Source organism: Callorhinchus milii, unplaced genomic scaffold (assembly GCF_018977255.1).
Source record: "Callorhinchus milii isolate IMCB2004 unplaced genomic scaffold, IMCB_Cmil_1.0 Scaffold29, whole genome shotgun sequence".
NCBI lineage: Eukaryota > Metazoa > Chordata > Chondrichthyes > Chimaeriformes > Callorhinchidae > Callorhinchus > Callorhinchus milii.
The window spans coordinates 4,135,252-4,162,656 of NW_024704770.1; the positions used below are offsets into that span (position 1 = coordinate 4,135,252).

At 47.8% G+C, this 27,405-nt stretch overlaps 1 protein-coding gene across 1 annotated transcript; it reads right to left on the reverse strand.

Annotated features, from left to right (window-relative positions):
• Positions 1-95: 95 nt before the first annotated feature.
• Positions 96-27,019, reverse strand: LOC103191243 (venom factor). The gene is made up of 41 exons (XM_042344639.1): positions 26,937-27,019; positions 25,838-26,027; positions 25,197-25,356; positions 24,689-24,759; positions 24,355-24,458; positions 23,912-23,994; positions 23,488-23,575; positions 22,890-22,992; positions 22,472-22,592; positions 22,178-22,293; positions 21,640-21,792; positions 20,752-20,955; positions 19,936-20,139; positions 18,080-18,244; positions 17,652-17,781; positions 16,663-16,740; positions 16,074-16,313; positions 15,322-15,433; positions 14,774-14,859; positions 14,096-14,235; positions 13,103-13,315; positions 12,439-12,490; positions 11,750-11,836; positions 10,721-10,924; positions 10,148-10,223; positions 9,508-9,667; positions 8,756-8,851; positions 8,035-8,185; positions 7,654-7,823; positions 6,869-7,027; positions 6,338-6,397; positions 5,386-5,476; positions 4,995-5,046; positions 4,527-4,614; positions 3,700-3,789; positions 3,286-3,391; positions 2,729-2,818; positions 2,203-2,292; positions 1,535-1,618; positions 850-988; positions 96-602 (listed from the first exon to the last, which is right to left on the reverse strand). The coding sequence occupies exons 1-41, from the start codon at positions 27,002-27,004 to the stop codon at positions 461-463; spliced, it is 5,016 nt and encodes a 1,671-aa protein (XP_042200573.1). The 5' UTR covers positions 27,005-27,019; the 3' UTR covers positions 96-460.
• Positions 27,020-27,405: the final 386 nt, after the last annotated feature.

The following is a 27,405-nucleotide window of genomic DNA, read 5'->3' on the forward strand; positions in this document are numbered from 1 at the left end:
AGGCAGAAACCCTAACCCCCCCCCCCCCACCCGATGGTAAGCAGGTCATGCCGGGGGTGGGTGGGGGTAATAATTTATTAATTGACACAGACTGGTTTGATTTCAGCTGCTTTTTATTGTCGGTTCCCAAAATGATGTCACGCGCACGACAAGTCACGACACGAAAGCCCTCAAATCACAGTCACAACCACCACCACCAGCACAAAATTAACACGACACACGGGAAAATCCCCGCAAGGCGCTTCGAGACTCTTCCCCGAGGCGATCGGACGCCGGCACTTTATTGATTAAAATTACTTTTGATACAGAGCCTTTCCCGTCAGCCGGACGCTGCGGTGAAAATCCTCCGACACAGTCACAGCGCAAACCCCCCCCGTGGAGCTCAGTGAGGCGGCTTGACGTGAAAAGGCGCCGTATCAAATGCGAGGGCTGTTGTTGGATGTGGTTAGTCAGAGCGTGTTTAAGTGGTGCATCCAAAGTCCCGCAGGGTGTCTGAAAAGTCTATCAGGTTCTCACAGAGGCTTCTGTAAGTCCGAGCCTGACACTCCTCGTTGTTCGGCCACCATTCCACCCAGGTCCCCTTCGTGACCACGTAGGTCATTCTGAAATTAAGATATTTTGTAACCCGTGAGGATTGACCGGGCATCGCCTCCAATTTGTAACTGGACATTGCAGCCATGGATGTAGAGAATTACATGGACATGTGGATAAGGAGGCGTGTGGATCAGGAGGAGTGTGTGGATCAGGAGGAGTGTGTGGATCAGGAGGAGTGTGTGGATCAGGAGGAGTGTGTGGATCAGGCGATGGATGGGCTGAAAGGCAGAATAGAAGCCAGAATTTGCAACTCACCCATTTTTCATCGGCCACAGATCTTTCTGAAAACCCATAATCAAATAATCCTTGACCTGCAGATCCACCACAAACGTCTCTTTGCAGCTGGCGTGTGACACCAAGAACCTGTCATTTCCCTCCACCACCTCGTCACTCCCTGTAAGAGGAATATTCACAGCCGGACACCATGACTCATTTTATCTTTGCCAGTGATGGGTTTCTCAGACACCCGGCTGATCACAGTGATAATAATAATAATCCTTGCATTTGATATAGCGCTTTTCACGTCGGGAGGACGTCCCAAAGCGCTTCACAGAACACACTGTAAAGTGAATTGACTGTATATTTGTGGGGGAACGCGGCAGCCAATTGCACACAGCAATGTCCCACAAAGTGTCGTAGATTGAAAATGACCAATTTATTATTGTTTTTGGTTTTGGAGGGATTATTATTAGGCTCTGTGTGGAGTAAGGAAACTTGTCCAAGGTTTCGCCCTCTGCCTGGAATTGAACTCAGGTCTCTCACTTGCAAAGCGAGTGCTCTAACCACTGAGCCACAGGACTCCACATGGCTTTCCCTGTCCCTCAGACACCCGGCTGATCACGGTGATGGCTTTCCCTGTCCCTCAGACACCCGGCTGATCACAGTGATGGGTTTCTGCGCGAATTAGACAAGTAACAATTTGAACTGCTGATTGTCTCACCGGCTTTAATCACTGTCAGGACTTTGAAACTGTAGTAATCGTAACCCTCTTTTTCTTCCTTATCGAGGAATCGTATCTTGTAAACTAGAAATCAGTGGAAATTATAATTATTAATAACAATGCTTCAATTGAATCCTTGCGAGGCACTTTATAGAGATGTCCTGCAAGGCACTGTATCAAACATAAGGACTGTTATTTAATACAGCACCTTTCATGTCAGTGAGACGTCTCAAAACCCTTCACAGAATTTACTGTAAAGTGCAGTGACTGTGTTTTTGTGGGTGAACATGGCAGACTATTTGGCACAGTGATGTCTTCACAAACAGCCGTTGTAATGAGTCTCTGATTTTATCTTGGGGTTTGTAAACCAGAAAACTAGGGGAAAGAGAGAAACTAAACTCCCTTCTCTTTTCGAATAGCATCACAGGAGACATCTCTAACATCCACCCGAATAGGCAGGTCAGTTTAATGTTTCATTCGGATGATGGCGCCTCCGACAATGTGGTGCTCCCCCCAGCGTTGCACCAGATCCTCGGGTTTACACTGTGAGCTCAAAGTCCCCAACGTGGCATGTATCCATGACCTGACTCAGAAGCAAGAGTGTGAGTGACTGAGCCACGAGGTGGGATAATATCAGACAGTTGTTGTCTGACAGAAAAAATAATTACCAAAATCAACTTCCGGAAGGCAGGCCTGGTATTGTCTCATATCAGCAGTTATCGATCTGTCGTTTGGTTTCTGTAGCGAAACACAGTTTTCTATCGGGAAGAATAGAAAGAGAGATTAATATCCTCACATCACTGTGGTCAATGGGTCCAGTTTTTCAGTTAAATCTCTCCAAGGAAAGTGACAAGAGGGTGTTGATTTACAATAATTTGTAAAGGAGCCAATGGGGAGGTTAGGAAGTTTATTTTCCTACTTTTGCTCCCACTCCCCCAACATCTCTCCTGAAAGGGTACTTTTCACAATGTGGTGCTCAGCCCCCAGCAACGCACTGGAGCCTGAGCCTGGACTAGATGAGTTCTAACTCCCCTTTCGTATGGGCAATCTTCTGACTCGGAGGCGAGAGCGTGACCCACTGAGCCAAGTTGACAAGACCAGCGCCCAGATCGAATCTTTACACAATGGGACTGATGGACAAAGCCATCTGAAAACTCACAGTGTTCAAGGAGAGAGAAAGTCTGGATTTATTACCTGCTGCACATCTGCAGATCTCGTTGTGACAAATCTTACCAAGCATGGCGTTGCTTGCCTTTAAGTTGTAGAACGATGTGCAGCTGTTTGCTGAGGATATTAGAACAAAAAAGAAACATAAAGCATAAATAGACAGTTTTTATCAGCTTCCCCCTTTGGCAAATCACTCCCTCCCTTGTTTCGGTCAAGGCCCTTCTCAAAACGTATCTTTTTGACCGCGCTTTGGGTGGAATATGGGAGCTGAGGTGGGGAGAGGCGGCAGAAGGTCAAAGAGACGCATATTGAGCCAGGCCTTGAACAAGATGGTGATGTGCGGGGTGGGGTGTCAGAGAGCCTCCGGGATGGAGTTTCAGATATCTGCACTAAACTTCATTCGCCACTTATCAGCCCAAGACCCTTTGCTGCCTCCTCAGGTTCTGCAATTTTTCCCCTAACTTGATGTCATCTGTAAATGTAAGTACCTCACACTGGGTCGGTGAATCCAGATCATCAATGCGTGGGGAGAGGGAGGGTGGTGAGGGCTCTGGTATAGAGGCACCCGTCCTGTAAATACTCACCTGAATCATAGTATTCATACACCTCAACTGCAGCTGGTTGCATGAAACCAACTTTAAAGTACTGATGTGCTTTAAATGCAAAGCAAGTGTCTTCATCACGGGAGACCTGCGGGGGTTTCCAAGCAGAAATATGAGCAGACACTTTGGGCTGATGGTTCCTTTACAGATTATTTTTAAGGGGTTTAAGGAAACCCAATTGGAGAATTGTAATTATAGCTCCAAATATAGGACAAACCCCACCCCTTCCGCCATCGTCCCTCACAACCAACTACCTCAAGGCACAGGAAGCGACGTCATCAGTGAAGGGCAAGGGCGGATGGGGGCACGATAAACCTCTGGTTACATAAATAGTTTTTTTTAAAAAAAATAAGAGGAATATTCGGTAAAAAGATACAAATATGTGTCGTGTCTTACTTTATCCAGATAAATAATCAAGGAACTTTTGCGTGATGTATCTTTGTTGAGTTCAAACTTTGATATGTACAGATCGACACCAGTTGAAATCTGCAAAGAAACCCACAGATCAATAAAATATATCAACTTATCAAACAACTTGTTATTTGTGACTAAGATCATTACTAATACATAGATACATAGACATATAGAAACAGGAGGAGGCTATTCAGCCCATCGAGCCTGTGCTGACATTTCCAGTTACCCGCCCTTGTCCCATATCCCTTACCACCCGGACCTAACAAATATTTATCTACCTCCATCTTGAAAAGATATTGTTAAGATATTCACCTTCAAATTACAGCATAACTTACCTGCCGACAAGTACACTTAAGGCATTTTATAGAAAGCTGCCATATTCTCCGACTCGCTTAATAATAACCCTTGCATTTGATTCAGCGCATTATCACGTCATTGAGACATCTCAGTGCTTGCTTCACAGGATATACTGTAAAGTGTATATTTTGTGGGCGAAACGTGGCAGCCAATTGCACACAGCAGTGTCCCCCACGCAGTCGCGGATTGAGTGACCAAATCATTATAATTGCTTACTGTAGGATAAACAGAGGCATGTGAAATAAGGAAACTTGCCCAAGGTTTCGCCCTGCCTGGGAATCAAACCCAGGTCCTCTTGCTTGCGAGGCGAGTGCCCTAACTAACGTGCTACAGCACTCCACTGAACAGTGAAGGTCTCCTGACGTGAAAGTCACTGGGCCAAATGTGAGGAGTGTTATTATTATAGTGTTAAAATCCTTAGACTGCCCATCAATTTAGAAATGCAATCTTACCGCTTTCAAATCATCCAAATCCGGAGAAAATCCCGTTAACATGGAAATATCCGCGATGGTCATTGTCACCTCTTTCTCTTCCAGATTCCTAAACAGGAACACACAAAGCGTCTTGGTCGAATATCTCAAGAGGCCGAAGTGAAAAAAAAACAGCCAACTTCTGGATCGGCTTCCTGGTCGCTGCCGACATGACTTCCTGCACACAGGCCGGGGTGACGGGGGCAAACCTGACCATCAGGGAGTCGGACGTTTTCTTTAGAGCGAGAAGCTGGCTGGTCGGTGCCGGGAGTTGGGGGTCTGAGTAACGGGCTTAGAAAATGCATTTATAAGGCAGCAATTTGAACGCGTTAAATTGAACTCCCCCTGAATTCACGCTCAGGAACTGCTCGGCCGCCCACAGCGCTGTTTATTGTCAGGGGAAATATTGTACAATTTGGTCATGTATTGATTAATATTCAGCCCACTTACCGTGCACACACGTTTATCAATACAGAGCTCAGGGCGCCTTGTGGTTTTTTTTCTGTAACAATGTAAAGGAAGATTCTGTTTGTACGGCATATCCACCCTCCACTTCCCGATTCCGGCTCCGATTTATCCCGAATGTGATGCCGGTGGTGCCTCAGATAATGGCCATTTTTAAATTTTGGTCACTGGCCATTTCCATGTATTTCTGGTCTCAAAACTGGGCCCCTCCTTCCCTCCCTCCAAGTGTGTTAACCACTACGCTACAGGACTCCCCTCCCTCCCTCCCTCCCTCCCTCCGAGTGTGTTAACCACTACGCTACAGGACTCCCCAATCCTTACTTCTGATGCTATAGGAACACCGACGCTGACACTGGTCGGATACTGTGGTGCTTACCTGGAAAAACCTCTTCCACAGTAACTTGCAAGTCAAATTTCTGGCACTCCTTGGCTTTTTCAGTCAATAAAGCGTTGTAAATGGTCGTCACCTTCAGGGAAAGGATGTGGGAGGTTCAGTTACAGCAGAAACTTAGCCACAAATATATCAGGTTCAGATAATTAGCAAAGGGGGAAGATAAGTTTTTTTTTAAAAAATGCTGAAATGAGGGGCGGGCGATCAGCTGGAGCTGGATTTGTGATCTCTAAGTCCTTCCCTTCTCCCCCTCGTCCATCTCAGATGGGCTTCCTCCAGTTGAATGCCAACAAGATCTCTTGCTTGGCTCCCGTCAGCGTCTCCATACCTCGGGCATCACCCTTCATGGATGCCCTCTACACCTCGCGCAGCCAATATGGAACCTCACCATCCTATTCGACCCTCAATTGTCCTTCATCCCTCACATCTGTGCCGTGTCCCGCTCCACCTTCCCCACCTCCGCAACATCGCCCGGCTCCGCCACTGTCTCACACCGCAGGCCCGAGACCCTCATACACACATTCATCACATCCAGGCTCGACCACACAAACTCTCTGCTTGTCGGCCTCCCACCTCTACCTCCACAGGCTGCAGATCATCCAGAACTTTGCAGCCCGTGTCCTCTCCCGCACCGGCCTCTGTGACCCTTCACCCCCATCCTCGCCCGACTCCACTGACTTCCCATCACATAGAGGATACAGTTCAAGATCCTGGTCCTCATCATCAAAGCCCTCCATGGCCTTGCTCCTCCTTACCTCGGTGACCTCCTAACCTACTGCCAACCTGCCCGATCCCTCCGCTCAGCCGATTGTATTGTATCTCATTCCCACCTGCATCCGACAATTCCCGGAGCCTGGAATTCCGACACCTGGGATGAGAATTCCTCTTGAGAAACAAACTCATGAATAGTAAATTTCCCTGAACTAACTGAACTCACTGTTAGCATCCCCTGGCCTTGACCTGTCACTGCGACAGTGAAGTTTTGATTGATGTTGATCTGGAACATAAAAACATAGAATATTAAAAGAGTCAGAACCCCCCCCATCGCAAAGTGCTTCACAAAGCATAGTGACTGTGTGTTTTGTAGGCCAACACAATTTTTTATGTTCAGTAATGTCCCGCAAACAGCCAGGAATTTAATGCAAATTTTATTCGGGGGGGTGGGGGGAGGAGGATGTTCCCCGGTAGGTGATCGTTAACATCTGCCTGAACAGAGCAGAGAGAGAGCTCTGTCTCAATCGAAGCACAAGATTGAATGCAACAGCAACAACTTGCGCCCCTCACTCATGCAGAGCGGGGTGGGTCCCAGAGAGCTGGACAGTGGCAGAGTAGAGCTCCGAGCCGGTGGGAGGTGACCGTAAGCCTCAGGTCTTCAGGCGCGACCTGTAGATGGGTAAGGAAGGGGCAACGCATTGTCCCAATGTGAAAGGCACGGTGTAAGTGTAAATTATATTATATAAGCACTAACCTTTTCAGATTTCGCTACATACACATTTTCTGTGTTAAAATGCCAGGGAATGGAATTTTGCCTGCCCTTGATGGTCAGGGTGACATCCATATTGACAGCTTTGGAATCGGGCATTTGAATCAGGTATGCAGCAAGAGCCTGCAAACCAACAAAGGTGGCCTGAGAGAGAGAGAGAGAGAGAGAGAGAGAAAGAGTTTCATTAAACCATTTCCAATCAGAAGAGACTGGCATTATTTTAATTGCCATTATCTCAAATGCTCTGGGATACTTCTCTGCATGAGGAGCGCTAAATAGATGCAATATTTTGTCCTCCCGACGTGAAAGGCGCTCTATAAATGGAATCTTGTTGTGGTTGTTATCTATTGCCCGTCAGTAATTGTCTTCAAATCTTATCCATGATCTCCACCCGACCTCCGGACCTGCTTCAACCCTGTTGACCAGGCTGTTCGATTCGCTCAGTGAACCGGCTTCTTCCCCATCCCCTCCCAAACACACCCCATTGGGCTTTCAACTGTTCTGCTCCCCCAAGCCAGAGTCCCACCAACTCGCTCGCACTCTCCCCTCGTTCAACGTCTGTCTCAAGACTTAGCCCTATAACCGTGCTTGTGGTCATCTTTCCCCTATCCCTCCCCAGCCTCAAACCCACATCCTTCTGACCACAGCGATGAGAGGGTGACACAGGCTGAGCAACCCCACCCCTCCCACCACGCCCCGCCCCACCCCAGTGTTATTTTTTCGATGTCTTTTAAATTAATTCACTTTATAATGGAAAAACAAAACGTAACCTGGGTGGATTTGAAGCCGCCACCATAATCTCTCTTCGCAGTCATCCACCTCACGATTTTACCAGTTTGCTCGAATTTCTCCAGTTGCAGTAATGCGAGCAGAGCGTATCCTGTGGCTTCGATGGTGTACATGGAATTCTCCTGATTGGCTTTTGCCCAGTAGGTTCCATCTAGAACCGAGAGGAAGGTCCAGGCGAATGGCAGGGAAGTTCAAACAGAAGCAAATTAGAGGGGAACCAAATTAAAGGGGGAACTGAATTACGGGGGAAGCGAATTACAGGGGGAAGCCATTGTAAGTTTGGAGAGTAATTATACGGAGCAAAAACACCACCTTGTAACTGGGGTTCGCCCAGAGGGAAAGAGAAAGAAAAAAAAATTTACCCTCGGAGGCGAACTTCATCAGAATGTCGTCCTTGTGTATCCCCAAGAGCGACAAGGCGTAGGTAGTGATGGCCACGGAGTACGCGCGGGTCAGCTTGGCAATACGGCCTTCCAAATAGGTACCGGCTTTCTGGATGCTGTTTTCATAACTCTGGAACGAATGTCGACGTAAGATTATTCATCGTTAGTTAAAATCGAAATGAAATCAAAATCATCCCATCGGGTCCCCTTTCCAACCCGGGGCTTGGCCATGAGAAGGATCATTGCTGAGGGTCAGGGTTCACTGCTCCTGGGCCCTCCACTGGTTGTGAGGGGAGGTCAGGCCCATCAGTGGTGCCCTCTACAGTCCAATCCCTTTTAAGATATCCATCCATTTCCCTTCGGAAAGCTAATGTGGATTCTGCCTCAACCACGGCTCCCAGCAGCACGTTCCACATCCTAGCCACTCGGGGGAAAAATACTCCCCTTTTACTCGTTTGCTAACTATCTTAAATTGACACCCCTCCAGTCACTGACTCACCAACCAATAGAAATCATTTCTCCCTTTTAAAGCATTTTAAAGACCTCGATCAGGTCGTGCCTCAACCTTCTTTGCTCCAGCAGAAATAGTCCCAGTTCCTCCTGTCACTGCTCATCAGCCAAACCACTCATCCCGGTTATCAATGCTTGTCGGTCCCTTTTCCTGGGAACAATGTTAAATTGTAATACTGAAATACATTACCCCTATGCTTCTTGAGCAGAGATCTTTGGCCTCAATCATTGCGATAAGAACAAACGCAGTCAACGAGGCATCATTTTCAGCCCCGTGCACTCCTCCCTAGAGAAATCGGTTAAAGTGTTACGGTAACAATCCTCGCATTCGATGACGTGCCCTTACCCCTCGCGACCGACACCTTAAATCTCATCGTCGGCTTTTAATAATAATAATCCTTCCGTTTGATACAACAACTTCACACGTTCACAAAGCGTCTTAAAGCCCTTCACAGGGATGTAAAGTGTGATAACTGTATGTTTTGTGGGGGGACATGGCAGCTGATTTGTGCACAGCGACGACACCACGAATCACCAGAGTGAGTAACCAACTTTATTTGGGGGGGAGAGGGGTGGGGAATTGTGTGCCCGGACACCGGGGGAGAGAGAGAGAGAGAGAAAAACTCCCCTTGTCAAGTGAAGTGACTGTGTATGTTGTAAGCAAGCACAGTGGCCAATTTGTGCAAAGCAACACCTGGCACACAGCCCTGAAGTGAATGACTTTATTTGGGGGGCGGTGGGGGGGGGAAAGAGGGAAGGGTCGTGTTGGCCATGACACTTGGAGAGAGACAGACAGACAGACAGACAGAAGAGCAAACTCTTTTCCCTTCTCTTTTCCAACAACACAAACAGGGCACAGATGGGGAAGTTCAGTTCAACGTCTCATCTGAAGGGTCAGGGTCCCTGATGTGTGGCACTCTCTCTCTCCCCAGTTTTATTTACCTGCATTTCGAGGTGAATCACAGCTGCGTCCTCCATAAAGATCCCGTCAGGTTTCTGTTTCCTTAATATTAGCCACTTCAGGTCTTCGCACAAAACCTCAGCTTTTATTGAGATCAGACTTTGGGCCATTGCAAACACCTTCGCCACATACGCGGTCAGCCTGGCGAGACACAGAGTCACAATTAGCCCCACGACCCCCGCAGGGGAGGGGAATAGAGGGGTGTAGGAGAGGGGAATAGAAGGATTTTGGAGTCCTGTAGCTCAGTGGTTAGAGCACTCGCCTCGCAAGCGAGAGGACCTGGGTTTGATTCCCGGGCAGGGCGAACATTGGGCAAGTTTCCTTACTCCACACACCTCTGTTTACCAGCAGTAAGTAGGAACCCGGTTGTTAGTCGATTGGCGGATCGCTTTTCCGGGGGTAATAATTCCTTCAAAAAAATATTGAATTGGGTCACTCAATTTGAGATGTCTCGAAGTCGTGATAAGGTGCTGCGTCAAATACAACAATTATTATAAGGACATAGGAGAGGGAAATAGAAGGATATAAGGAAAGGGGAGTAGGCGCGGGGGGAACTGATGTGGACGAGTTGAGCTTGGCGGCCTGTACAAACTGCAGACAAGACTGACTTGACTGACGTACCAGGTGCTGGAAGGGCGGTTGATGAAGGCTGCATACGATCCTCCTGGCTTGCGAAAAGCCTGCTGTTGAGTGTAACCTACAGTTGAGAGCAAAACCAAACTTTACTGTAACACAGGGCCTTTCACATTGGGAGGATGGACCGAGAAGCTTCAACAACCCTGGCTGTGCACCCGAGCTTGGTTTGGGAGACGAGGTGAGTGGGGAAAGATGTGAGTTGGAACGACTCTGGGATGGAGCTTCAAGGAGTGGGACAGAGGGGCTGATAGCCTGACCAGGTGGCAGTGAGGTTATAATTGGTGGAGGACGTTGGCTGATTATAATGTAGTGAAGTGTGGCAAATGTGGAGGAGGAAGATTAGGAGAACAACAACAACTTGCATTCACACAGCACCCTTCACTCAGGGTAGCGTCTGGGAACACTTAACAGTGGTGGAGTTTGAGCCCGAGTGGGGAGAAAGGGAAGGTGACTGTAGACGCAGTTGAAGAGAGAAGCCTTCAGGCCGACCTGATGACAGGCAAAGAGGAAGTGAAGCAGAGCAGTTGAGGCTGGGGGTTCTCGCTGGTGATCGCCTACCTTTCCTTATGTAGGTTAGCGCAGTCTCTCTGCGGTCCAGGCCCACTTTATCCCACTGAGCGGTTTGGTCCAGGTAATGAGTGACAATCACCCCGGGGGTCATGGAGGCCATATTCTGCTCGCCACACCCAGTTGGCTGTCGGATTAGATGTTTCAGCCTACTCCCATCAATAGAATTTTCAATGGTCTCAGCCAGCACGCTCCCTGTTTTGTTGGTTCAGCAGAACAAAAACAACAACAACTTACATTTACACAGGGCCCTTCACAAGGGGTAGAGTCCTAGTGGCTGGGGTCAGACTCAGAGCGAGGGAGAAGGGGATGGGGCCAGGGGACTGTAGGCACAATCAAAGAGGTAAGTGTTAAGGTGGGAGTTCGATAGATAAAGGGGTGAGGCAAGCAGCATAGACTGTGAGCTCCAAGTCCCCAACTTGGGGGGAGGGGGTTGAACCCACAACATCTTCAGCAACAAGAACAAATGACTTTACACAGCAACTTTCACGTTGGGAGGACATCCCAAGGCGCTGGACAGTCAGGGATTTGGACCTGAGCTAGGGGTTGCAATCAGGAGGGCTTGGACGGCAGGGAGAGGAGAGTGGCCGAAGAGGTAGGTCAGAGGTAGGAGTGGGCCAGGCCATGGGGGACATTGAAGGTGGGGACGAAGATTTTGTACTCTATCCTCGGGAGGATGGGGAGCCAGTGGAGCTGGGTGAGGGTGGGGGTGATAGGGTCATGGAGCCTGGTGCGGGAGAGGACACGAGCTGTAGAGTTCTGAATGATCTGCAGTTTGTGGAGGGAAAAGTTGGGGAAGCCGGCAAACAGGGAGTTAGCACGGTCCAGCCTAGATGTGATAAATGTGTGGGCAATCTTTTGGTTCAAGAGGCGAGAGTGCGACCGACTGAAACACAGGCTGACTCAACCCAAGAGACTCTTAAACGTCAAGAGATTTGTGAAAAAAAAGTCACAAAATGTCCCTCTTTTTAACCTTGAAAGCAAGACAGGTCAAGCGAAGTCTACCCTGGGTGCCTGTACCTTGTACACTGATGAAGGTCTGGGGCTCTGTGTTTGGAACCACATTATCTGGGATTCTATTATCAACTGGGAATTCTTTACGTACACCTATTGAAGAGAGGAAGGGAAAATAAATCAATATAGTTTATATATTTTTTGATGATCATTTTCCAAACTGTGTTGGCCTTGCATCTCATCTCTCCCCCACCCCTCCATCACCTCGAAACATCTCAAAGTGCATTGTGGAGTCTTCCCTGTGAAGTGCAGCGAGTGCTTCCTGTTTCGACTCTCTACCCCCTCCTCGCACCCTCCTTTCCCTCCCCTCATCCTGACCATTTCCCCCCTGCTCGGGTCCTGACCCAACTGTCCAGCGCCTTGGGACATCCTTCCGACGTGAAAGGCGCTCTATAAATGAAATCTTGTTGTTGTTGTTGTTGTTTCTGGGTGCAACGTGCAGGAAGTGATGTCAGTGGCGACCCACCATCGACAGCCGAGCCTTCAGTTCTCATGCCCCTTGACCTTCGGAATTCTCTCCTTCCACTATCCTGTTGCATGCCAACCCCCAACTCCCCCACCCCCTTCTTTTCTGTCTTTAAAGTCTCTTTGAACGTGCCTCATTCCCCTCCCTTTGCTCAATGTCTGACCCCCATCCCTGTGAAGTTAGGCTAAGTGAAGGGTACTGCATAATTGTAAATAAAAATCAAACACACCTTGAGGATCTAATGGGATAGTCTGCACTCTTTCCACCTGTTTGCCCTCGGCCTAAGAAAAAAAATACATTTGTGTGAGTTCCCAGTTCTTAACTCGTTTCAAAGACAGAAAGATTAAAATTATTTGGGGGATTGTTGGCCAGTACATTGGGGAAGAGAAACTCCCTTCTATTTTCCCAATAGCGCTGTGGGGGATCTTTAACATCTGCCTGAACAGAGCACAGACTGGGAGTCAGGTTTCTACAGCTCATCTGAAGGATGAGATCCAGGGGCTTCACCCACTGCATTGAACAGTCTCTCCTGTGAAGCGTTCAACACATCCACATGACGTGAAAGAATCATAGAATCATAGAATTATACAGCACAGAAGGAAGCCAATCGGCCCATTGTGTCTGGTGCTATCCAAATCAACCCCACTCCCCCTCGCTCTCCCCATAGCCTTGCAAATCCGTTCTCCCCAAATATCTATCTACATATCTCTTTTCATGTGGGATAAAGTCTCGGATCGCATAAACAATGATGCCAAGCCGGGGGAGAGAAGGGCGGTGAGTGTTGGCATGGTCGAGGAGGAAGGCGTTCAGTCATGACCTGAAGACGGACAAGGAGGAGCCGAGGATTCAGGATGGGAATGATGGAGATTCGGAGTAAAAATACAGACACTCACCACCACACGAAGGGTCTTCCTCACTCCGTCACTGACAAAAGCTTCATAGACAGAGGCCTTTATTTCGATTGCAATATCTCCAAGCACCAGAGGGATGATGGTGTAGAACACGGCTTCGGAAGACTTTGGGTGAATCTCAACCGTCTGTTTGAACCTCTTCTGTGGTGTTGCCCCACTGCAGATATGTTCATTGTATGGAAACTCCACTTGGACCTGGGAACAAGCAGATTAAATGCAGGTCTTTTTATGGGGTGATAAATAGATACACAGAAGGTACAGCTCAGAAACAGGCCATTCAGCCCATCAAGACTGGCTCGGGTTTATACTCCAACGATGGAGTGTTGATCCTACATCTTATCCTTAGTCCCATATCTCAGCTTTTCCCCCATATCCTCAACATTGCCTCCAGTCTTTTTTTAAGGGGCACATGGTTCCTTCCCCAGCTGGCTGCAGCAGAGAATGCCACATTCCCACCACTCTCTATGTGAAAAAGTTCCTCCTCGTCCCCGTTCGAGATCTCCCGGTTCTGATTGTAAAATAATGCCCTGTACCCCTGGAAATAATCGTTCCCGTCCATCTTATCTAAGCCTCCCGCCATCTTATATATCTCTATCACATCCCCACTCAGTCTTCTGATCTTCAAAGGAATATGTAATAAAACCAGTAATCCCTACATTTGATACAGCGCCTCATCACACCACCGAGACACCTCAAAGTGCTTCAGCGGGATACACTAGAAAGTGACTGTGGGGGATCTTTAATGCCTATCTGAACTGGCCACAGTCGGGGAGAGAGGTTTAATGACTCAATCATCTAATTCCCAGGCCAGAGTGCTACAGACTGAGCCAAGCTGACACCTACATTTCTATAGAATTGATGACTCATTTGAAAGATCGTTCTCTCCAGTTCCTAGATTCAATTCCACTTTGTATTTTGTGGTAACATTTTGTATTTTACTTTGAAATAAAAATCTTGAGTAAGAACAAAACTTACTTTAATCTTCTCGGTGTGGTAATTGTAAAGAATGGCTTTGATTTCCACTTGCTCGTTCCGTATGACCGAATAGGGCAGACGAAGATCAATGAAAAAGTCTTTCATCACTGTCATCTCGTAAGAATCAGACACACAAATACCTGTAGGATACAAGCAGGTCGGGTCAGACCACACTCGTCCCTGTCAAACGTTCATTCGTTCAAATACATTAATAATACCCCTCACATTTGATACAGCGCCTTTCATGTCTCAAAGGGGTTCACAGAATTCACCGTCAAGTGCAGTGACTATTTCTGTAGGCGGCCCATTTGCTCATAGTGACGCCCCGCAAACTGCTGTGAAGTCGACGAACAATTTTTTGTTGGCGGTATTGCTGGCCAGGACATCGGGGAAAGAAACTCCCTTTTCGTTTCGAACAGCGCCATGGCGGGGGGGGGGCTGGGCGGGGGTGGGGGCGGAGAGAGGGTAATCTTTAACATCTTTAACAGACTGTGTGTGGCGGCTGAGAGTTGACGTGTGGCACTGCAGTGCATAACACTCCTCAGAAATATATTGTAGCCTGGACTGCGAGCTCAAAGTCCCAGACGTTGGAGGGGGCTTGAACCCATAACCTTCCAAATGGATGGATTTTTTTTGGGGGTGGGGGGTGCAGCAAACGTAACAGTGTGATGTCCATACCTTTATCCTGTGAAATACTGACCGCCTGCACCTCCCAGGAAGTAATAGAGTCTGGCAGGTGACCTGGTATTTCTTTTGAAGCATAGCTGATTAAGCAGAAAGAGGCTTATTTTCAGTGGACATTTCCACAGCGACATTACCACACCTTGCATTTAACACAGTACAAGTGGGTAGCGCCTCAGAGCGCTTGACAGTGGCAGAGCATGAACGCCGAGTTGGTGGGAGGTGACCGTAGACACAGATGAAGAGGAAGGTCTTAAGGAGGGATCCGAAGATGGACAAAGAGGGGGCGAGGTGAGGGGGATGGAGGCAGGGAGTTCCAGAGTCTCGGAGTATTGGCTTTAAGCATGGCTGCTGATATTGGAGCAGAGGGAACCAGGGTCGCGCAGGAGGCCAGAGCCAGCTGAGCAATGGGAGTGGGTAGAGGAGCGGGATGTGAGCAGAACCCATGTTCTTTTGACCCAAGAGGCAAGGAGAACAGAGAAGACAGGCCAGAGGTTACAACTTCTGATAAATAAACAGGGATTTTAAATGAAACGGATACCCACCCTTCTCTGTCAGTCTCCTTGGGCATGTCGTACAGGTACCAAAGCCAGCTTTCTCTGAAATTACTTCGGGCGAAAATATCTTCATACAGACGATAACCTTGATCATCGTCGCCTGCAAGAGATGAATGGGGGGGAAAGGAAAAAAAGCTTGTGGGACCACGCAGGAATTTGGCACTCCCTACCCACCCGCTTCCTTCCTCAGCTCCCTCCACCCACCATCTCCACATCCCCCTCTCTATAATAATAATAATCCTTGCATTTGATATAGCGCTTTTCACGTCGGGAGGACGTCCCAAAGCGCTTCACAGAATATACTGTAAAGTGAATTGACTGTATATTTGTGGGCGAACGCGGCAGCCAATTGCGCACAGCAATGTCCCACAAACAGTCGTGGATTGAAAATGACCAATTTATTATTGATTTTGGTTTTTGGAGGGATTATTATTATTATTATTAGGCTCTGTGTGGAGTAAGGAAACTTGCCCAAGGTTTCGCCCTCTGCCTGGAATTGAACTCAGGTCTCTCACTTGCAAAGCGAGTGCTCTAACCACTGAGCTACAGGACTCTCTCTCTCTCTCCCCCTCGCTGTCCACCCGCCTGCCCTTTTTCCTGCCCCCACCTCATCAATGGGTGAGCATTCAACCATTTTGCCTTCCTCCCCCTCTCTGTCCATCTGTTTCCTCCCTGCCCCGACCCTCAGCCTCGACTACATTGGTTCCAAGTCGCAGGCCGGCACAGTATCATGTACTTACTTCGTGCTAATGTCATCATACTACTTGCTTCTAATTTCTTCCTTTGCTGGTAAGCGTTGCAGCAGTCCAGGAAGGCATCAACACATTCACGGCTTTGCTTAATGCGTCTTGCTCTGAAGGTACACGAGTAGGCCATTGGAATCGACTTCATTCCATCCCGACAGCATCTCAGTAAACGTTTGAGTACTTGCTCTCTAAAAGAACCAGAGACACGGATACAGTCACCGCAGGACACGGATACAGTCACCGCAGGACACGGATACAGTCACCCCAGGACACGGATAGTCACTGCAGGAGCGGAGCGGGAAGTACTGAGATGCTTTTAGCCCCCTCCCACCACAAGAGGCAAATCCACAATCGGCCGATGAAAACGGCCGCCTTCTGGGTGGTCAGGTCACCGCTGACCTGACTTCGTGCACTCAGCACAGGAAAGGAAGGGAGGTCGGTAATGAGCTGATGAGCTGGCCGGCACTGAGCAAGTGGTGGAGGCCATTTGGCCTAACAGATCTGTGCCGCTGTTGATATTCCACACAGCCCAAGCCCTACTGGGCCTCACTATTCCCCTCACGACTGAGGCAAGATTCCTCTTATATACCTTTGGATCTCCTTAGCTTCATGAGAGTGAGCGATCGACGTTTCCTCTTCTGTATCTGTTTGCACCCGAGTTCTGCAACAAACCAAAGCCAACTTGTCAGTCTGATATGTAATGATAACGTGTTGTTAACCTGGTTCATGGTTTGCACTTCATACAGGCCCAGTAACATGCAACCAGTCTCCCCAATGAGCTTCTCTCTCCCGGTGACCTGGCCATCAATCGCTCATTCACTCCATGGCTGTTTGCGGGACATCTCTGTGTGCAAATTGGTGGCCATGTTTCGCCTTCAAAATACACACGAGTCCCCAGTATGGGTAGTTGAGGCCAGGACACTGGGGCTCGTTTAAATGGGATAATGGTCGGGCGGGTGTGCTGCTGGGATGAAATTAACGGGGTCAAAGTGCCTTCATCCAAACTAATCTTGATAACAATAATCCTTAATCCTAATCCAGTAATTGATGAGACCTTGTGAGATAAGGTCAGGGGCGCTTCTCAGTGACTGGAGCGGTTGCCAAGTGAGGGAGAATAGGGCCGACGGGGGAAAACTGGGAATGGAATTGAAGGGGAAATATCTGAACCGAACCTCTGTGCAATCTTAATTTCAATGGCATTTCCTTGACAGACACTTCTATGTTGAAAGAGTTAATAATAATAACAATCCTGGCATTTGATGCAGCGCCTTATCAAGTCATCGAGATGTCTCAAAGCGCTTCACAGGATACACTGTAAAGTGGAGTGAGACTGTGTGTTATGTGGGCGAAACCCAGCAGCCAATTTGCAGGCCACGTCCCCACAAACAGCCACAAAGTGAGCGATCGATTTTATTTGGGGAAATGATTGGTTGGCCAGGACACCGGGAGATGTCTTTAATTGTCCATCTGAACAAACAGATTGGACCTCGGTTTAGACCATGTGATTCCACTCCCGTGTTTGACCTCACAACGAATTGTCAAAAATGTATTGTAAGTCCTAGCGAACACTACCTGTCCGTGTGGTCGACTTGAACCCATTGCTTGCTGTGAAAGCTAAACCTGCATCACTAAAAACACCAAAGGCATCAGGCCCACTTCCTGCTGTACATCCAATGTCGCTCTCCTCTACTGTGCTCCAGATCTACAGGGAACACACGCGGGAAGTTTAAAAAAAAACATTATTCATCACAACAATAACAACAGGTATCTTGGCATTTGATACAGCGCCTTTCACCGGGGAGGTCAGGATGGCGATTCAAAGCACCTCCCAGGACATTATCCCGAAGCACAGCAATTTGGCGGAAATTTGGAGTCAATATCGCACAAAGGTTTTTTTTTCTGAAGGAAGTTCGACATTCTGTCAGCAGAAGACGATAAAACTATGCGAACCGGACGGACATCAGACTCTAGTTCCCAGAATAGTGTAGCGGGATCCTCACCTTGCTCTGAGTCAGTCTGTTTTTGTTATTCAGCACGTAGATGGCTTTATCCACAGCCACAAGACCAAACTTGGCTCCTGAATCGCCTGTTACTTTCAACTTGAATGCTTGACGTGGGCTATAAATCTTCTTATTGTCCCCTTCGTTGGCCCCAGTGATTTTGAGCTGTGTAGTAATAATAATACTGCTTGTAATTATCATAATAATACTTAAGTTTGATACAGCGCCTTATCACAGCTTTGAGACATCTCAAAGCGCTTCATAGAATATACAGTGAAGTGGAGTGACTGAGTGTTTTGTGGGCAAACGCAGAAGCCAGTTTGAGTACAGCAGTGCCCCACAAACTGCCGTAGAGTGAGTGACCAATTTTATTTGGGGGATTATTATTATTATATTTTATTGAAGGAATTATTACTCCCAGAAAAGTGATCCGCCAATCGACTGACAACCAAGTTCCAACTTACTCCTGGGTAAACAGAGGTGTGTGGAGTAAGGAAACTTGCCTAACGTTTTGCCCTGCCCGGGAATCGAACCCGGGTAGTCTCACCTGCGAGACGAGTGCATAGGATTTTGCTACAGGACTCCTGAGGCATCCCACCCCAGCAATGCATTGGAGCGTCAACTAGACCAAGGTGATTTAAACACCACACCCAGCCCGGCCCGCAAACACGGTCTGGAGCTCTGGCTTGGTCTGACTCGACTGGGAGAAAAAAGCATCACAAGGCATCATTTAGCAGCAGAACCTGTCAATCACTTTCAAACCGGTAACTGGATAGGCAGAGAGACAGAGAGAAATGCAGAGACATCAACAACAACAAAATTACATGTATAGAGCGCCTTTCATGTTGCCTTTCACGTTGGGAGGACGTCCCAGAGACATGAACAAATAGGGAGAGTGAGACAGACATAGAGATAGAGAGACACCCCATACAGACAGAGATACAAAAACATATGCAGACAGACAGATAGAGACACAGAGAGAGACACACACAGACCGAGCGCGAAACACAGAGACACATACCCAGCCAGAGAGAGAGTGAGAGAGAAACACACACAGACTGAGAGAGATACACAGACAGACACACACACACAGAGCGAGAGACACACATACACACACACAGAGAAACACATACAGACAGAGATACACACACACACAGCCAGAGAGAGAGACACACACACAGCAAGGGAGAGAGAGACACACACACACACACCCACAGAGAGAGAGACAGAGACACACACCCAGAGAGAGACACACACACACACACACACACACACAGAGAGAGACGCACACATACACACAGATACACCGAGAGACACAGAGACAAGTACCTCATTGCTGGTTGTATTATTGTTTTAAAATTTGTCTGAATTTTTAAATTGACTAACTAAGGTTTGCAATGTAACCGAAATGAAGTGAACTGAAGTAATACAGGCACACAATTCAAACCAGAGGACTTCGATAGGATTCTTTGTTTCAGGAAGGGAAACGCAAAAATATTGCTTATTGTGAAGAGTCAAAGGGACAGTTCCCAAATCCAGCATCCGGCCCTCAGCAGCCAAAGGGTTGGACCTCCTTCACTTAGACTGTGTGATTTCAAGTCCCGACGTGGGGGCTTGAACCCACAACCTTCTGACTTAGAGGCAACTGAGCCAGGCTGACACACAGAAGAGGCAAACAAGAGGCTGTAAGAGTCAAAGGGGCTCCAGATGATCAGATATCATGGCAATGAACATGCTTCCCCCCACCACCTCCTCCAACTTGGTGGCCTCGGCAAGGCATCAAATAATTACCTCTCGTATATGGCCCCCACGAGCAACGCCCCCCCCCACCACCCCCAGCATAACAGAATATTTACCGATCCCATGCATGTGTCCTTCACATCAATCGAGATGGAATCAGCCACTGATTCAAATTTCCCTCCCACAGCTATGTAGTAATAAGCCACGAGTCGGAACGATGGGATCAGCGCACTGGTGATCGGAACCGTCATCGTCACCACGGTCTGCCCCGGGTCCTTTGGCTGCTTCCCAACTTTCACGATCGCCCCTTTGTTCATCAGCTAAAGCGAGAGGAGAGAGAGCGAGAGAGAGGAAAAATAATTTGAGGAACAAAGATAACAACCGCCCGCCACCCCCCCCAGAAAGAGGATTTTATGGGGTAAAGTTTGCTTGATTTTTACTATTTTGATACAACGCTGCTTCACATCTACACGGTGGTCTTCCCGAGGGGCAGCGTCACTGAACGCTGCTTAACAAAAGCCGAGGGGAGAGGAGAGGGGAGGGGAGCGCAGGAGGGGTTGAAGAGGAAAGCCTTCAGAAGCAATCTGAAGACCGGGAAGGCGGTGGTGGGGCGGGAGGTGGAGGGGCAGAGGCAGTGAGTGACAGAACAGGGTAATACTGGCTGAAAACACACCTCTGACACACAGGGGGTGCAGGTGACCCGAGCTGGCCAAGGGCAAGGGCGCGTGCGAGTGTGTATGTGTTGTTTGTGTGTGTGGTTTGTGTGTGTTGGCAGATGGATGAGGTAGGGAGGTGCCAAGGCGTAAAGTGATTTCTAGGCGAGTGTGAGGAGGTTCTGTGACAGGGAGCAAGTGGTCTCTGTGCTGCTGGGGGCGCGGGTGAGGTCAGGAGTGGCAAGTTTTACACCAGGACTGCAGTCACAAGGCACATACGATATAGCTGATGTGCTTGATCTTCTCGGTAACGGCGGCAGTTTCTTTCGGAACGTGCAGATAAACGATCAGGTTGTCTCCATCTGTCACTTTGGGGTTGATGTGCAAGTAATTGTTTGAGTTAAACATCGTTTTGTAGGCTTTGGCAACCATGGAGGCCGTGGCTTGACGTTCGTTTGGGAGCTCTGGATCTTTTGTTGTAACCTGCACCACACAATGGAAGGACAGAGCCAAAGGGACAGGTCAGGTCAAATGTAACTTAAATGCTGCACTGTAACTGTACAACTCGAAATAAGTCCAATAATCATTAATAATAAGTCTTGTATTTGATTCAAGGCTCTTCATCCGAATCCAATTTCATCCCTCCACGACACCCGCCCTACCCTTCCCCCACCCCCACATAACAGCATCCAGCTACTTAGTAAAAGGGTTCTCAGTCTCCTGGCCTCAACCCTGGCCTGGAGTCCTGCAGCTCAGTGGTTTACAGCATTTGCCTCGCAAGCGAGAGACCTGGGTTCGATTCCCAGCAGGACAAACCTTGAGCAAGTTTCCTTACTCCACACACCTGATAATAATCCCTCAAGAAAACAAATAAAAAAAATTTAAAAAATTAATAATCTGGTCACTCAATCCACGACTGTTTGTGCGACGCTGCTGTGCACAATTGGCTGCTGCGTTTCGCCCACAAAATATAGTCACTTCACTTTACAGTGTATCCTGTGAAGCGCTTTGAGGCTTCTCGAAGACGTGATAAGGCTCTGTATCAAATGCCAGGATTATTATTATTATAAAAGAAGAAGCAACATTAACAAAATTACACTGCAAAGCGCTTTTCACGTCTGGAGGAGGTCCAAAGGCACTGGAAATAGTAAGTGGTGGAGTGCTTACGGTTATTTTGATAACTGTTGACGATCCTGGTGTGTTGATAACCATTCTGGCTTTCCCATTGAGTCCGGTGATGGATTCGCTGTGGGCCGTATCATGACTCCCAGACAATTCGATTCTTCTGGCTGGGGTACCGTCAGGGTTTGTGACAGAGACCTTAACAACAATAACAACAACTACTTAACCTTTACACAATGCTGTTCACATCTGTGTCGGGATAGTGGTGGGGGCGGAGTGATCATAAGTGTGGTTGAAACAAGATGGGCTTTAAATTAAATTGGGGGGTGAGGGAAGAAGAGGGAGGAAGGGGCAAGGTGGTGAGACTCCAGGCTTAGTTTTTTGGGGTAACTGCATCCCAGCTATAAGGAGGTCAGACCAGGAGCAGAGTGGAGTTTGAGCCGGGAAAATAAAAGGTCCAAAGTTTTAAAAAAAGCAATTATTAATAAAAACACACACACACACTACACACAGCCCCATACACCCCCACACCCACCCTCGGCACTAAAGCAAAAAGGAAAACACAAAAAAGGGTTACGTTTACCATGAAGTCAAAGGGTATCCCTGGTTTGTAATACTCTGGTGTTTTAGTGAACAGTATTACGTATGGAGATTTGACGATTTTGGTGGCAGAGTTTTCTGCTTCTACCATATCACTTCCTGGAAGAAACAAGTGGGGAATTAGAAAAGAAACTTACAAAGTGTAAGCAGTTTATAAAACAATTGGCTGATTCACCCACGCAAAGCGGAAACCCATCCCATGATCAACCGGGTGTCTGACCCACGCGGAAACCCATCGCCGTGATCAACCGGGTGTCCAAACAGTTGCAGGGTTTACCTGTGCGGGTTATCACGCTGACAATGACGTAGATCGAAAATCCAACAAGCTTTTCCAAGGGACCCAAAGCCTCAGATATTGTGTTACTCTCCAGAAAAACCGACGCTTTCCCCTCAATAATCTGAAAATAAACACACACGGTCAGACGGGTAAAAAGCTTTTAAATTAATGAGAACACACAATCCCTGCATCTGTCCAGTTCTATTCACATCCTCGAGGCATCTCAAATGCTTCACAAGATTTTACTATCGAGCGCAGTGACTGTGTGTTTTGTGGGCAAACACAGCAGCCGATTTGTACAATGACGTCCCCCAAACAGCTGGGAAGGTTACGGGTTAGCTGTCGGTGTTGTGGGGCTTGAACTCACAACCTTGCGAAGGGGCAGCAGGATGGACCAGGGCGTGACTGTTGTACTCACATCGGTGGACTGAAGGGACGATGGGATTAGTACTTTATCTTTGTCCGTCACCACCCCGAAGAGAGCGAACGCACGGCCTTCTATGGATTCGCCATAGGTGTATCTAAATAAATAAATAAATAATAATAATCCTTGCATTCGATAAGGTGGCATTCAAATCACGAGGAAATCGCTTCACAGGATTTACAGTAAATTCAGTCACCCAACGTGGCAGCAAGTTTGTGCTCAGGGACCTCCACACGAAGTGAGCAACTTACTTTATTTGGGTGACTGCCACCCAGGACACTGGGAGAGAGAGATCTTTACCATCAGACGGGGAGCTCGGTTTAACATCTCATTTGAAGGATGGCACCTGCGGCAATGCAACACCCCCCCAACCCCAGCACTGTATTGGAGCATCAGCTTAGACTGTGTGATTCTAAGACCTAATGTGGGGCTTGAATCTGCAATCTTCTGACTCAGAGGAGAGAGAGAGAGCTGCCCCTGAGCCTGGCTGACTGACAAAGTGTAAACCCTAAATTCGGAAGTGGGGTGAGGTGAGCACGGAACAGAAAGCAGATTTCCTGTCTGCTCTCTTCTCCCCGACAAGCCCACTGACCTAGCCTTGATGTCCACGTCCAACTTCACGTCATCCACGTAGAAAAAATGCTTCCTCGGTTCTAACACGACCTCGAAGCTTGGGAGTACTGCGTGTTATTGAAGAGGAAAGTGGTATTTTTAGGCTTACAGTACAACACAAATTTTAAAGTGCAGTGACCACATGATTTGAGGGCAAATGTGGCAGCCAAGGCACGCACAGCGTGAACAACTAATTTTTACTTGGGGGATTGTCGGCTACGACACTGGGGTGCGTATGAATGTGTGGGTGTACGTGTGTGTGGGGGGAACTCCATCTCTTTTTCAATAGCGCCACGGGGATGTTTGAACATGAACAGGCACCGGTGGTGGTGGGGGGGCAGGTCAATTCCATCAACAGTAAGGGAGCAAAATGGTCGACTGCTTTGTTCAGTGGGATCCCTCACCGTATTCCTTGACCTCGAATTCCGTTGTATAATTGTAGGTCTCATCGGTATCATACTTTGCTACAATTTTCCAGAACCCAAACCTGGAAGTAGAAATGAACCGACATTTAGTTAAGAAAGAATAATAATCCTCATGTTGGACACAGCGCACTAGCGGGTCGTCGAGACATGTGGGAGGAACGCAGCACGTCTTCCAAACAGCCGTGAAGTGAACGAACGATTTTATGAGAGAGAGAGAAATTCCCTTCTCTCCTAGAGTTCCTAGACGTTGCCTCCGACATGCCGGGGTGTGCACTGTGAGCTCAGGACTCAAACCCACAACCTCCTGACTCAGAGACGAGAGAGCGCGCGAGAGAGCAACAGGCTGAGACTGCACCGTGGTTAATGACTGGCCGAGCAGCGTCCCCTCTCCATCAGGGACAAATTTGGGAAGTGCTACTTACTGCACCAGCTCTGGGATAGCGAACGTGCCCGTGCTGATTCCAGACGACTTCATTCTGCTTTCTTTATTTATCTGGACCTGCTGCACGGTGACACCCTGTGGGGTCTGAGAGGAGGAACGAGCTGTGAGAGTAAGCAGAGATCAGGGCTCCACTAAACCCGTTGAGGCACGGGGAGGAGGGGTGGGGGTGAGGGGATGGGCAGAGGGGCTGACACGTGGACAGGTACATGACGTCAGAGACCTTTTCATAGCATCATATAATTATACCTCGGTGACAATATGTCCACTGTTAATATACAAAATCTACGTGAGAATATATCAGGTCAGAGCCTTACCAAAATTTCAACAGTTGCCTTTTTGTTGTTTGGCTTCAGATCCCTGTCCACAGTGAGCAATCGGTAAAGCACTAAGAATGGAGACCAGAGACACAACGACAGAGAAACATTAATTAATTCATGCGCATTTTGTGTGTTAGAATATAAATCCCCCCCCCCCACCCCGGGGTTTATTCAATACACCCCAGAGGGAGGGAAGCTATGCTCCTGCGTGAAGGAGTGCATCTGAATCTTCTCATTTCAGGTTAGTGAAAGCCCTGAAACCCCACCCCTAACACTATCCAGAATTAGGTAAGCAGAGGGTGCCACCACCCTCGAGGGGGAGAGCGAACAATGTGATTCCATTCCCAATTCCACGTGACAATTATAGAATTCTTGGGCTGGTTTGGGAGACAAGTGACAGATTTCCACGTGGATGAGAAACATGGCCGATTGCAGTAACGGGTTTCCTCGTGTGCGGGTGAGACACTCGGACGGGTGACCAAAAATAATTTGCTGAAGGAGTTACCGTTTTGCAATGGTGTGTAGATTGGTTTATCAGTCTGGAGGAACAGGTGACCAGTTTCGTATAAAAGAAGAACTTCTCGGTTCAATTCGAAGTTTGGGAACCTGGCGTTCACGATAACATACTGTTTAAATCTCGTTTTAGGAACCCGATCAGCTGGAATCTGGGCAGAAAACAGGTGGAAAGAGATACGTCATTAATAATAATCCTCGCATTCAGTACTGCGCCGTAACCCGTTGAAATGTCTCAAAGTGCTTCGCAGGAATTCACCGGGGAGGAGAGGCAATACGTTACCGAGGTGTTGAACCCACACTACCACATTGAAACAGGGTTGGTCACCTAAACTTATAACTCCCTTCGCTCAGTGGGGCTCACCTCCGCTTTGTGTCTTGTGCCCCAACCTCGGGTTCAGGCTTTCAGCCTATCTGCCCTCACCCTCTGGAGTTCCTGCTACCTCACCCCTTTAAGGTCCGTCTCAAAACTTTATTCTTGGCCGCTCTTTAGGTCATTGTTTCCCACCTTAACCCCCACCCCAGCTCGGGTGCAAACCCTGGACTATCCAGGATCTTGGGACATCTTCCCGATGTGAAAGGCGCTGTATAAATGTAAGTATTAACTTGCGGTTTACGTCCTCAGCTGATTACCTTGATTTCCACAGAGGCCGGGTTATTATCTTGTGAGAGATGGACTTCGGTAGAAAACAGAATTTCAGACTTGGCAGGAAAGTCTTGGACACGGATTTGCACTTGAAAGGCACTGCTTGTGTCATGAGATTCCACAACAATCTTTTCGAAGATGTCGACCCTCAGGAGATTTGGAGTCGTTAGAGTGTAGCTGGGGAAAGACAACAAATTAACAGGTAATTAATATAATTACAGTAAAACTCCTGGTAACTCCTCAACCCTGGCTTAACTTGTCACTACCAAGTAGTCATCGTGCTGTCAATATTTTGGCCGTGTTTATTTATGCATTTATACATATGCCTAACTCACCCACTCTGGATAACTCGTCAGAGCCCTTTTCATAGCATCATAGAATTATACAGTATGGAAGGAGGCATTCGGTCTGCGCTTTGAAAAGAGCTTCCAAATCAATCCACTCCCCCGCTCTCTCCCCACAGCCCTGCAAACTTGTCTTCCCCAAATATCTATCCATTTCTCTTTTGAAAGTTGTTATTGAATCGGCTTCCACCAGCCTTCCAGATAGGTGTGACAAGTTATCAGTTTACTGGACTACTACTAATAACTATCTTTACATTTTATACAGCGCCTTTCACATCAGAAGGATATCTCAAAGCGCTTCACAGGTGTTTACTGTGATGTGCAGAGACTGTGTAGTTTGTGGACAAACTCGGCAGCCAATTTGCGCTTAAAAAGGCATTCCCGCAAACAGCCCTAAAGGGAACGACTACATTTATCTGGGGGGATTGTTGGCCAGGACATTAGGAGAGACAGAAAAAAAATCTCCCTTCTCCTTTCGAATAGCGCCACGGGGGATCTTTAGTGTCTGACTGAACAGGACACAGCCAGCACGGGAGGGTGGGGGGTAATGTTTCAGCTTCACGGCTATTTGCAGGGATGTCACTGCACGCAAATTGACTGCCCCACTTGGTCACAAAGCACACAGTCGCTCCCCTTCCACAGTAAAATCCTGCGAAGCACTTTGAGACGCCCTCCTGACATGAAAGGCAGTGTATCAAATGCAACGATTACTATTATAGGAAATAGGAATATTAATACTTACAGTGCACCACATTGGGAGAAAGCAGTGAAATACGTCCACAGGACCAGATACAGACATGTCCCCTTCATGGTGACAGACTTTCACTGGGACTAAACCTCCCCAAAAATCTTGTCAGTTTATATGTGGGAATGATATCTATTAATCTTTAACATTGGAGGTGGATTTGCACCATTCGTTTTATCTGTGAACATATTTATTTAAGAGTTGATCGCAATCCAGCGGACAAGGCGAATTCCAGGAAGCAAACAGTTTTCTGGCATGAGGGACGGTTTGACCTTGTCTAATCATACAGTGAACACCTGATATCTCTCTGCTCCAAGGAAAAGGGCTCAGTGGCGATTTATCAAGAATGGCAACTTAGGCAGATGTATAAATTCATAAACAAACGCGGCCAGGATATTGGCAGCACGATCACAAGTTAAGCCAGGGTCGAGTTATCGGGAGTTACACTGTCATAATAATCCTTGCA